The sequence below is a fragment of the Ranitomeya imitator genome, chromosome 7, assembly GCF_032444005.1.
Source record: "Ranitomeya imitator isolate aRanImi1 chromosome 7, aRanImi1.pri, whole genome shotgun sequence".
Lineage (NCBI taxonomy): Eukaryota > Metazoa > Chordata > Amphibia > Anura > Dendrobatidae > Ranitomeya > Ranitomeya imitator.
In genome coordinates, this window is record NC_091288.1 from 31776282 (window position 1) to 31789991 (window position 13710).

General features: G+C 45.6%; 1 protein-coding gene across 17 annotated transcripts in view; it reads right to left on the bottom strand.

The window, feature by feature from the left end:
* Positions 1-13710, bottom strand: part of BAZ2B (bromodomain adjacent to zinc finger domain 2B) — a 361802-nt gene that overhangs the window by 47940 nt on the left and 300152 nt on the right. For 15 of the 17 annotated variants that reach the window (XM_069733005.1, XM_069733004.1, XM_069733003.1 and 12 more), the window contains one exon: positions 6381-6446. The exons of the other annotated variants lie outside the window; for them this stretch is intronic. In XM_069733005.1, the coding sequence (XP_069589106.1) occupies positions 6381-6446 (66 nt within the window). The remainder of the gene's footprint in view (positions 1-6380; positions 6447-13710) is intronic. 17 annotated transcript variants of the gene reach the window in all.

A 13710-nucleotide genomic window follows, 5' to 3' on the forward strand; every position in this document is an offset into this window, starting at 1 on the left:
GTGAGGCCGGGAGAGGAAGCGGCGCGGTGCCAGCAAAGCCGCTGCGCCAGAAGAAACTGTGCCGCCGTAGAAAGCGGCGCGGCTGCCAGCGAGCAGAAAAGTGCGGCCGTAAGAGGGAATCGGCGCGGCTACCTAAGGCCGCCGCGCCGGGGCAGAAACAGTGCGGCCGCAGGTCACACGACCGCCGCACCAGGCCAGAGCACAATGCGGCCGGGGGAAAAAGGGCAACGCGGCCGCCTGTAAGGCCAATAACAGCGCAGCCGCCATAGCGCGGCTGCCACGCGAAAGGGGCGAAGACCCCCGCCCCATGTGAAAGTGAAGGCAGCCTGGAAAAATATCCCAAGGGACCCCCAAATGACTGCCCTGGGACTGAGGAAAGACTCAGAGGTACTTTGGAATACTTACCTAAAACATCCCACGCTGTCCTTACTAACCTCATTCTGGGGAAAATTTCAGACGTCCAGGGAGCTGATGGACGTCCTCGTCTCCTCCAAACCGACAGGCTCTGGTGGGCGAGTGGGTGGGGGACGGATGCAGGACCGGACTTCTGAGCACGCTTGTGTGCTAGGATCTTGGTCCTGGTGAGGGATCTATGAGGATACGGGGTGGCAGTACACGCCGTACTCATAGTCCGTATTGTGGGACTACAGGTGTGACTGCTCACCCTGTATCCCTTCCGGAAAACCGGAAAAGGAACGACGCACATTGAGGTAGATAAGGGTCTAATGAAAGACCCGTGTCCACCTCCTACTGACACTAAGCTAAACTGAAGATCTTTCTTCCTGTCGGTGGGGTGTACACTGCACAGGAGGAGCCAACTTTTTTTATATTTGCATAGTGTCAGCCTCCTAGTGGCAGCAGCATACACCCATGGTTCCTGTGTCCCCCAATGAAAGGCGATAGAGAAATTAGAATATCATCATAAAGTTACGGTAATATATTTCAGTTCTTCAATACAAAAAGTGAAACTCATATATAAAGTCATTGAGAACAGAGTGATCTATTTCAAGTGTTTATTTCTGTTAATGTTAATGATTATGGCTTACAGCCAATGGAAACCCAAAAGTCATTATCTCAGTAAATTAGAATAATTAACAAAAAACACCTGTAAATGCTTCCTAAGCATTTAAAAAGGTCCCTTAGTCTGTTTCAGTAGCTCCGCAATCATGGGGAAGACTGCTGACTTGACAGATGTCTAAAAGGCAGTCACTGACACACTCCACAAGGAGGGTAAGCCGCAAAAGGTCATTGCTAAAGAAGCTGAAAGAAAAAGATTTGCAGTCTCTGGGGAGCGCTGAGGACAAGGCCAGAGGAGAGAATTAATTAAATTAGCGGTAACTCCTTATCAGCTCCAGCCGTGAGCTCTCTGAGAGGGAAGGAACTTACAGATGCTATGAAATGCAGTCAAAGGAGCCCTGGGAAGTATCGCAGGGGATTATTTCTTTATTCCACAATGCGTTTCGATGGCCACAACCATCTTCATCAAGTGCTACAGAAGCCGGCTGTTCACAGAGTGCTGTGTCCAAGTATATTAATGGAAAGTTGAGTGGAAGGAAAAAGTGTGGTAGAAAAAGGTGCAGAAGCAACTGGGGTAACCGAAGCTTTGAAAGAATTAAGAAAAGGCCATTCAAAAATTTGGGGGAGATTCACAAGGAGTGGACTGCTGCTACAGTCATTGCTTCAAGAGCCACCACACAGAGACGTATCCAGGACATGGGCTACAAGTGTCGCATCCCTTGTGCTCTTAACTGGGCCAAGGAGAAAAAGAACTGGACTGTTGCTCAGTGGTCCAAGGTGTTGTTTTTCTCCATTTACACTTTTGGCCTGGGACAGCTCATAGAATCTCACGGTTTTCAGTATCACCTCTATGCTGATGACACGCAGATCTACATCTCTGGACCAGATATCACCACCCTACTAACCAAAATCCCTCAATGTCTGTCCACTATATCATCCTTCTTCTCCGCTAGATTTCTAAAACTTAATATGGACAAAACAGAATTCATCGTCTTTCCCCCATCTCACGCGACCCCCCCAACAAACTTATCCATTACAGTAAACGGCTGCCCACTCTCCCCAGTCCCACAAGCTCGCTGCCTCGGGGTAATCTTTGACACTGATCTCTCCTTCAAACCACATATCCAAGCCCTTTCCACTTCCTGCCGCATTCATCTCAAAAATATTTCATGGATCCGTACATTCCTAAACCAAGAATCTGCAAAAACCCTAGTCCATGCCCTCATCATCTCGCGCCTTGACTACTGTAACCTCCTGCTCTGTGGCCTCTCCTCTAACACTCTCGCACCCCTCCAATCTATTCTAAACTCTGCTGCCTGACTAATCCACCTGTCCCCTGCTATTCCCCAGCCTCTACCCTCTGTCAATCCCTTCACTGGCTCCCCATCACCCAGAGACTCCAGTACAAAACCCTAACCATGACATACAAAGCCATCCACAACCTGTCTCCTCCATACATTTGTGACCTCATCTCCCAGTACTTTCCTGCACGCAACCTCTGATCCTCACAAGATCTCCTCCTCTACTCCCCTCTTATCTCCTCTTCCCTCGATCGCATACAAGATTTCTCTCGCGCATCACCCCTACTCTGGAACTCTCTACCACAACATATCAGACTCTCGCCTACCATCGAAACCTTCAAAAAGAACCTGAAGACCCACCTCTTCCAACAAGCCTACAACCTGCAGTAACCACCGATCGACCAAACCGCTACACGACCAGCTCTATCCTCACCTACTGTATTCTCACCCATCCCTTGTAGATTGTGAGCCCTCGCGGGCAGGGTCCTCTCTCCTCCTGTACCAGTTGTGACTTGTATTGTTCAAGATTATTGTACTTGTTTTTATTATGTATACCCCTCCTAACATGTAAAGCGCCATGGAATAAATGGCGCTATAATAATTAATAATAATAATAATAATGAAAGTAAATTTTGCATTTCATTTGGAAATCAAAGTCCCAAAGTCTGCAGGAAGAGTGGAGAGGCCACAATCCAAGCTGCTTGAGGTCTACTGTGAAGTTTCCACAATCAGTGTTGGTTTGGGGAGTCATGTCATCTGCTGGTGTAGGTCCTCTGTGTTTTATCAAGACCAAAGTCAGCGCAGCCGTATACCAGGAAATTTTAGAGCACTTCATGCTTCCCTCTGCCGACAAGCTTTTTGGAGATGGAAATTTCATTCTCCAGCAGGACTTTGCACCTGTCCACACTGCCAAAAGCCCCAATACCTGGTTTACAAACTACAGAATCACTGTGCTTGATTGGCAGCAATCTCGCCTGACCATAACCCCATGGAGAATCTATAGGATATTGTCAAGAGGAAGATGAGAGACACTGGACCCAACAATACAGACGAGCTGAAGGCTGTTCCCAAAGCAACCTGGGCTTCCATAACCCCTCAGCAGTGCCACAGGCTGATCGCCTCCATGTCACATTACATTGATGCAGTAATTGATGCAAAAGGAGCCACGACCAAGTATTGAGTGCATTTGGCCTACATTTCAGTAGGCCAACATTTCGGATTTTAAACTCATTTTTCAAGCTGGTGTTATAAAATATTCTAATTTACTGAGATAATGACTTTTGGGTTTTCATTGGCTGTAATCCACAATCATCAACATTAACAGAAATAAACACTTGAAATAGATCACTCTGTAATGACTCTAAATAATATACGAGTTTCATATTTTGTATCGAAGAACTGAAATAAATGAACTTGTTGATGCTATTTACATTTTGCGAGAAGCACTGGTACCTTACAGCAGTTTTACCACAAAAGACATTTATATTTTACCTATGGGATATGTAATGTAGGGTCCAACCTATGGCTCCCCCACATATTAGAAGCACAGTGGTCCCTTGATCCCCCATTTCACCTGGTGAGCCAACACTACACGCTGATGGAAATATAGATTAATCTTTCGGCTGATTTTAGTATTTGGGAAATGGCCAAACCAGCCTCCTAGACAGGCGGATCAGGGGTAAAAGGGACCCCATTTTTACAGACAGGATAATACCTATACAAAATGTGTATATAATGCTGGACAACTTCTCTACGTCTTCTCTACGTCTTCTCTACCAAGTGCAGATGTGTCCAGTAAAATGCAAAATCACGCAATGTACGGTACTTATAGTCATGAAATTCCATTATTGATCCGCAATTCAATGTGGTCAGATTCCTTTTTGGAAAACAAATGGGGTCAACAGATATACATAACAAACTCATCCAGGTCCTTACATTTCCCAGATGACTTGGCTATCATTATATGATATGTTATCTTTGGTTACAGGTCCGTTTACATGGGCAGATAATTTGTCCTTAACCACCAGCGATCAAAATATGGCACGTAGATTGGCACTCATCTCTGGCCAATAAGAAGTTTTATGTCCACGTACCAGATGTAACCAATGACAAGCAAGTGTTGACTCATTTGTCATTCTGGCAGGACTACATGGTAAGAAAAATCATTGGGGAGAATATTACCCAGTGTAAATGGACATAGGGGGTAACACAACCCGAGACAGGAGCTTGATGTGGTGGCATCTGGATCTACATCTTCATTTACCACTGAATAATGACTTATATGAATTACCCAGGGGCCCCATAGCAAAAGTCTCAATCGGGCCGAAACTGCTATGAAAACAACCAATTGGGTTCCCACTATCACATCTTGGGAGCTCAATGTTGGTGGCAAAGGGGGCCCTCCTCCGTCTAACCCCTTAAATGCAGTGGTGAACATCGACAGCATATAAGAGGTTAAACTGCTGCAATCAAAGCTAGCCCCAATCACAGCAGTTACCGGCAGGCGTAAAATATCCGGCACCCGTCAGCTAAGGTGCGGATCAACTCCTCCCAACTACTGATGAGCAAATACAATGGATGTCAGGAGAAGAGGGCAGACACTGGGACTGAGAGATTCAACACTGGGCCCACAACTCAAGTACCCCACAGTAGCTGCATGGTCTGCCACCACTGTTAGCAATAAATTACATTACTTCTAGTTTCTTCATCAACAACAGACTAACTGCATGTCCCATAAATGTATAATCATTGGGGGTTATATTACTATTATTGAGTACAATTGGTGCAGGGTGCTCCCCCTAGTGTAGACTTAGGATAGACAGAATTCTATCAATGAAGACTGATTCAAGCTTTAAAGAGTAAACATTTTAATCGTATTTCATAAATCAATAGTACTCATGAAAATAGGCAACATTGTAATATAGCTTATTAGAAAATTCCATTTATTTCTCCTCTTGGATTTTTTTTTTCCTCTCAATTCAAGGGTAAAATCTGAGATGACATGGCAGTTGGTACTAATAAGATTCTATGGATAGGGGGACGGATGAGGAGGCGGTAGAGGCAGACACAGGCATTCTGCTGTAAGTTCTCCTTAAACAACAGTTTCAGTTCTCCATAGAACTTTATTAGCACTAACTGTCATCACCTATCTCACTTATGGGGAAGTCTGTTTTCGCTGAAGACAGATTTTACCCCTGAATTGAAAATTTTGATAATGAAAGATCAGTCCAGGAGGAGAACTAAGGGGATTTCTTTTATTAGATATATTACAAAAGTTTCATATTTTGAGGTGTACACTGATTTATGAAGGAAGACGAATTAAAACCATGGTTGCTCTGTTAAGGAAGCTGGAGATTTGGCGCATTGTGTCTAGAAAAAAAAATGGAGTTCCAAAGTCTAGACAGATATGAAACTAATCAGCGGAAGATTTTCGGTGAGCAAAGCGTACATTTTTCTAATGCAAATCTGTCCTGTCAGCAGGATTTTGCTAAGTAAACTAGGGACGGTGTCAGGTTGGCAGTGTTAAACTGATCAAAATGGAGTGAGGAAATCTATCTTGTGGTTCTTGTGAAATCAATGTTAGAAGTTTAGAAACCAAGAAAAGACCCTCCCAAAGACCGCCCTGAAGCACAAACTTGTTTCTTCATCATAGAGAAGGACAAACTGTTTGTGACTCGGGATGGCCTGTGGGCAGGTCTTTCCTTGGTTTCTCTGGCTTAGTGCAGGAAGATAAGAAACTGCCCACAGGCCGCCCCAGAGCTTCTCATTAACTGAAAAAAAATCTTACACTGATTACACAAGAACCACAAGACAGATTTTTTCATCCCAGGTATATTTTAATCAGCACCAATCTGGCAATGCCTGTAGTTTACTTAGCAAAATTCTGCCGACAGGTTTACTTTTAGTATCCTTGTGATCCCCCTTCATAGTACAATTTGACTCTGTGGCCCTTGTGCCCCCCTGCTCAAGATTCTAGCAAAAGCATGTCACTCAGTCTAAATGCCCTAACCAAAGCAAGTCAGACAGAAAACGGTGGCAAATGATGCTCTTATCTAAACTAACCTTTATTCGTTTCTCGGCCTCCAATATTTTGGCATTTGCTGCGTCTTCTTTCTTTTTCTTTTTAGCCTGTGCATGCAAAACAGGTCTCAAGGTCATGCAACAGCACAACTACAATCTGAACACTTTATCAGATGCTAGAGAAAGCCTCACGTCCTACTGGGTGATGGCACAATACAGGACACAATGGAGCCGTACGTCTCCTGCATGCTAATGCTTATAGTCCTCCTGCCAATTAAATAATGGGTGCGCGGTTTAAGGTCGGACACCCTTCATCCTAACACTCTGGCACTGGCTCCTCTTCCTAAATCAAATATGAAACATTATGGGGTTAGAGAATAACGTTGTTTCTATTACATAACCGGGTCTCGGCATTGAACTGGGGTAATATAAAGTACTTAGCAACATTTATAAAGCAAAATTTAGGATATTTGAAGCGAATCTGGAGGATTTTCCTATTTAGCTTTCATCACAACCCCTGATGAAGCTTGATGCGAAACGCGCATTGGGTGCGTTTTCTTTGATAGGTGAGGACTCTTTAACGCCATTGTATTCTTCTACTATCTTGTTTTTCTTTATTAATTGTTTTTTCATTGTCGCCCATTGACTATTTTGGCTTACATGTTTATTCGAGTATCCATCCTCAAAGCTATGACTCCATGTACTGTATTATACATTTTATATATCTTGTTGCTTGATCTGCCCTATGCTCTGTTTGGTGGGATGCTGTCATACCCACCTATTCACAGTACATTTTTTATTGTCTTACTTTGTATGCATATCTCATTTTTATAAATATTGAGTACGGTAATTTATTATTTTGAGCCTTGCACATTTCTTGTATATTGGTCTATTTAATCTGAAAGCAGCATAATGTAGGGGCAAAGAGAAAAATATAGAACAAAAACGGTAAAAGCTAAATATTTGCAAAGTTTTTCAGCCATTTCAATTTGTACTGGGAAATTTAGCAAAATGCAGAATTTCACTTTTAAAAAGGAGTCCTACCATAGACTGGTAATTTGCTTGTGTCAATTGTAACACACAGATATATAAAAACAAGAGCACATATCAATATGTCTGTAGTATCGTTCATGAAGCGCTCTCTGTACCTCATTCAGATTTATTGATGTAAATATATGGGTAACGCTAAACGACATGTCCTCAGGGGACCTAATTTATAAAACATAATTCCTCAGTTTGCATAAAAAAGGCACAAGTGGGAAGAAATTTAGACCAGCAATTGTATGGAAATTTCATGTGCCTACACGGATACAATGGGGGACATAAGTATTTGATCCCTTGCTGATTTCGTACGTTTTCCCACTGACAAAGACATGAACAGTAAATAAATTAATGGTAGGTTAATTTTAACATTGAGAGATAGAAAATCAAAAATAAAATCCAGAAAATCACATTGTATAAATTATATAAATTTATTTGCATTTTGCAGTGAGAAATAAGTATTTGATCCCTGTGGTAAACAAGACTTATTACTTGGTGGCAAAACCCTTGTTGGCAAGCACAGCAGTCAGACGTTTTTTGTAGTTGATGATGAGGTTTGCGCACGTCAGGAGGAATTTTGGTCCACTCCTCTTTGCAGACCATCTCTAAATCATTAAGATTTTGAGGTTGTCACTTGGCAACTCGGAGCTTCAACTTCCCCCATAAGTTTTCTATTGGATTAAAGGGAAACTGTCACCCCCCCAGGGCCTATTAAGGTAAAAGAGCCACCTTCAGCAGCACTAAGGCTGCATTCTGTGAAGGTAGCTTATCTTTAGTATCCCTAGGAATGCTGAAATAATCACTTTTATAAATTTCACACCATACCTGCATTGCGTCAGGGAGGTATGATTTCTCCCAGACTCAAGCGCCTCGCAGCCTTCCATCATCCCACCGGGTGCCGCCTCCTCTCTGTCTTGTGCCATCACCAGCGCCTGTGCTCTGCAATTATTTCTCGAGCGTGCGCCATGCGCGCTGCCCTGGAACTTACATCAAGTGATGTAAGTAAATCGTTCCTACGCACAGCGCCAGATTCCCAGCCCCGCAGTGAAAACACATCATAACACACCGTGGGACGGGATCTGGGGCCTACGCTGTGCACAGGCGCAATCTACTTACATCACTTGATGTAAGTTCCAGGGCAGCGCGCACGGCGCATGCCCGAGAAATAATTTCAGATCGCAGGGGCCGGTGATGGCACAAGACAGAGAGGAGGCAGCACCCGGTGGGATAATGGACAGCTGCGAGGCGCTTGAGTCAGGGAGAAATCATAACTCCCTGATGTAATACAGGTATGGTGCGAAATTTATAAAAGTGATAATTTTCAGCATTCCTAGGGATACTAAACATAAGAGCCACCTTCACAGAATGCAGCCTTAGTGCTGCTGAAGGTGGCTCTTTTACCTTAATAGGCCTTGGGGGAAGCGGGGTAACAGGTTCCCTTTAAAGCCAGGAGACTGGCTAGGTCTCTCCATGACTGTGAGGGACAAAGGAGAATCCATTTTGGATTTTAAGTCTCCCTCCACTCCGGAAATGTGCCCCCATCCTTGGGATTCCCCATGCTCTTTGTTTTCTTTTCATTAAAGGAGCTAGGACAAGCTCTTTTGAAGTTGTTAACACAAGGGTGCGAACTGTTGGACAGCTATGGAAATATGAACCTCTTTGTGTGACCAAGCACATGGAAAAGCAAGGCTAGGAGGTATTGAATATGGGAAATAACTTATAATAACATAATGCAATATGTCTAATATAAACCAAGCACATATTCCGAATCGGCGTCCCTTTCCCCACGTGCACATATTAGGTAGCTACCTGAAGCACTCTGGATCATGGAGTTATAATGCATAGCTAGCAATAATTACATACGGTAGTCATATTTAGTCTTTATGTGCAGCTAAAATCCAGCAGAATCCAGTGGCGGTACAACCACCCCGTTCAGATCTTCAGGTGTAAAGATATGGGCCAGACAGAAAATAGGCAGAAAATAATATTCACAGACATGGGAGGAGAGAGGCTGCACCACCCAGGGGTGGGAGCAGATGTGTGAGGTAGCAGCCTAGGAGAAATAAGGCAGCTACTCATTTTGGTCAGTGTTTTTCTGATGGCCGGAGGATAAGTTTGCTGACACAGCCCGGAAAGCCTGTAACTAAGATTTGGACCTGTGATCCATCAGCGCCTCCCTGTGGTCACATGCTACATAACACGGTAATTGCAACCTATCTATACCCGATTCTTGTACTACACTCCTGACTGTAAATATTTGCTCTTGTATGTATAGCTGTATTTTCTAGTGCACCTCTTCGGCGATTAAATATAAAATTAATCTTGGGCTGCTCATTTATCTTGATCCACGAATCCCCACGTCCGCACTATCCATTGGTTATATCATACGCTACACCAGGGTTGGTTCCTGGGGCCTGCTATCGGACGGGGCTTATTTTAAAATGAGGAACTGGTGGCAGAATACCGTATTGTTTTAGTGAGGAACTCTGGCAGTGACGGCCGGGAGGTTTAGATATATATCCCCAGCCTGAACTGGTGATATATATTCTCACTCATTGGAAGCGCCTCACTAACTCGTACCTATAAGGGAAGTCTTTCCGGCGACTATTTGCCCTCGGTGCAGTTTCCTGACTGACCTGAGGCAAGTGGTGGTGCCAGAGAGCCGAGCCCTACTGGGCCCTTCTCTCCCCTCCCCAGAGGTGAGCGAAGTCGATCTCCCCTTCCCCTGTGAGATCCCTTCCAATGACCATAAATGTGCTTCTTTTTGAGCCACTCCTTTGTTGCCTTGGCTGTATGTTTTGAGTCATTGTCTTGCTGGAAAACCCAGCCACGACCCATTTTAATATCCTGGCGGAGGGAAGGAGGTTATCACTCATGATTTTACGGTACATGGCTTCATCCATTCTCCCATTGATGCAGTGAAGTAGTCCTGTGCCCTTAGCAGAGAAATACCCCAAAACATAATGTTTCCACCTCCATGCTTGATAGTGGGGACGGTGTTCTTTGGGTCATAGGCAGCATTTCTCTTCCTCAAAACACGGCAAGTTGAGTTAATACCAAAGACCTCAATTTTTGTCTCAGCTGACCACAGCCCCTTCTCCCAATCACTCACAGAATCATCCAGGTGTTCAATAGTAAACTTCAGATGGGCCTGCACATGTGCCTTCTTGCGGGCACTGCAGGATTTTAAACCTTTACGGCGTAATGTGTTACCAATGGTTTTCTTAGTGACTCTGGTCCCAGCTGCCTTGAGATCTTTAACAACTTTCTCCTGTGTAGTTTTAGGCTGATCTCTCACCTTCCTCCTGATCAAGGATACCCCACGAGGTGAGATTTTGCACGGTGCCCCAGATCGATGTTGATTGACAGTCATTTTGTATTTCTTCCATTTTTTTACTATTTCACCATAGTTGTCTCCTTCTCACCCAGTGTATTGCTTATGGTTTTGTAGCCAATTCCAGCTTTGTGCAGGTCTATGATCTTGTCTCTGACATCCTTATAAAGCTCTTTGGTATTACCCATGCTGTAGAGGTTAGAGTCTGACTGATTAATTGAGTCTGTGGACAGGAGTCTTTTATAAAGGTGACTATGTAAGACAGCTGTCTTTAATGCAAGTAACAAGTTGATTAGGAGCGTCTAACTTGCCTGGAAGTGCCACAACAGTTAATGGTTGGTAGGGGATCAAATACTTATTTCTCACTGCCAAATGCAAATAAGTTTATATAAATGTATACAATGTGATTTTCTGGATTTTATTTTCGATATTTTATCTCTCAATGTTAAAATTAACCAACCCTTAAAATTATAGACTGTTCATGTCTTTGTCAGTGGGCAAACTTACAAAATCAACAGGGGATCAAATACTTGTTTCCATTATAAGGTTCCAAAATAGCACATTGCACCACTTCTCCATGTTTTAATATTCAATTGGGAGAAAATAATTATATTTCTCCTACGCCTCATTGGGGGACACAGACCGTGGGTGTATGCTGCTGCCACTAGGAGTCTGAAACTAAGTGATACAAAGAAAGTTCTCTCCTCCCCTGCAGTATACACCCTCCTGCTGGCTCTCAGCTAACCAGTTCTTGCTTAAGGTACCGTCACATTTAGCGACGCTGCAGCGATCTAGACAACGATCCCGATCGCTGCAGCGTCGCTGTGTGGTCGCTGGAGAGCTGTCACACAGACAGCTCTCCAGCGACCAACTATGCGAAGTCCCCTGGTAACCAGGGTAAACATCGGGTTACTAAGCGCAGGGCCGCGCTTAGTAACCCGATGTTTACCCTGGTTACCAGTGCTAATGTAAAAAAAAAACACTACATACTTACATTCCGGTGTCTGTCCCCCGTCGCTGTGCTTTCCTGCACTGACTGAGCGCCGGCTGGCCATAAAACGCAGCAGTGACGTCACCGCTGTAATCTGCTTTACGGCTGGCCGGCGCTGACAGTGCAGGGAAGCAGAACGCCGAGGGACGCGAGAGACACCGGAATGTAAGTATGAAGTGTTTTTTTTTTTACATTTACACTGGTATCCAAGGTAAACATCGGGTTACTAAGCGCGGCCCTGCGCTTAGTAACCCGATGTTTACCCTGGTTACCAGTGAAGACATCGCTGAATCGGCGTCACACACGCCGATTCAGCGATGTCTGCGGGAGATCCAGCATCGAAATAAAGTTCTGGCCTTTCTGCTCCGAACAACGATGTCACAGCAGGATCCAGATCGCTGCTGCGTGTCAAACACAACGATATCGCTATCCAGGACGCTGCAACTTCACGGATCGCTAGCGATATCGTTGTGAAGTTGGTCAGTGTGAAGGTACCTTTAGTGTCTGTAGGAAGGCACTTGGGTCTGGTTCAGACCCCAACGTTTTTATTTTATTTTTTACATGTCTGTAAATTTTATTTTTTAATTAACGGAGTGAAGGGGGCGACGGATCCTTTCAAGGTTCCGATCTCCCCCGAATCATCAATAGGCAAGAACGCTGAGTATACCTCCACGTACCCTCTCCTGCGACGTGGGAAGCCATGCCTGAGCTCACTTCAGGGGCGACGGTTCCTTCACGGTCCCGATCTCCCCACACCGGCAGCAGGCGACCACATGGAGTGTCGCCTCCATGTATCCTCTCCTGGAGCCAAGCCCATTGCCGGACAACTGACCCTGTCCACCCGGGGGCTGAACTCCGTGGATGTACAGAGGCCCCTCTCTATGGCGTCACAGCAGCCCCCACTGTCCCACCACTGTGAAAGCGGATGGCACAAGGAGGCGGACGGTTCCTCTCCATCTCCCTAACAAAGAGATGATGGATTGAGGTTTATCCCTGCACCGTCCACGCTGCAATACCTGACCTGCAGCAGAACAATAGAGTGTGCGCGCTTTCCTCGGCACTGAAACCCAGTCATCGCGGCGGCTCCATGCCGGGAGGCGCACCGATGGTGAGTGGATCAAGTCAACGATGGGCCTCTGCAGTGGGATATTCACATGCTCACATGCAGCCTCAGCTTCCCTATGGCCCACCTCCCTGAGGTAACGCTCCGGCCAGCTACAGAAATTTAGCCCCCGGCTTCGGTCGATGTGTAGGCCGCATCCCGGAAGCCACGCCCGCACTATGGCGCGCTAAGGCAGCTCCGCCCACCTTTTCTGGCGCTTCGCACCAGGCATGAGAGCGATCACTTCTCTCAGCAACGCTGGTAGTATTGCTCACGCCGGCTGCAGAAATTTAGGCCCCGCCTTGGGCCTATTCATGGAAGTCACGAGGCTCCGCCCACATCACGTCTGTGACCCCACCCCCCAAATTGGCGCCTCTCGCTCTCTGCGAGACTTTACCACCTCTGCAACTCCCGGAGGCCATCTTGGTCCACCCTGCCGGCACACACACACAGGGGCTTAACATGACCAGTATTTCCTGCCACATTACCCAGTCTTAAAGGCACATGACCAGTATTTTCTGGTCTTAAGGGCACATGACCAGCATTCCCTGGTCTTAAGGGCACATGACCAGCATTCCCTGGTCTTAAGGGCACATGACCAGCATTCCCTGGTCTTAAGGGCACATGACCAGCATTCCCTGGTCTTAAGGGCACATGACCAGCATTCCCTGGTCTTAAGGGCACATGACCAGCATTCCCTGGTCTTAAGGGCACATGACCAGCATTCCCTGGTCTTAAGGGCACATGACCAGCATTCCCTGGTTTTAAGGGCACATGACCAGCATTCCCTGGTCTTAAGGGCACATGACCAGCATTCCCTGGTCTTAAGGGCACATGTCCAGCATTCCCTGGTCTTAAGGGCACATGACCAGCATTCCCTGGTCTTAAGGGCACATGACCAGCA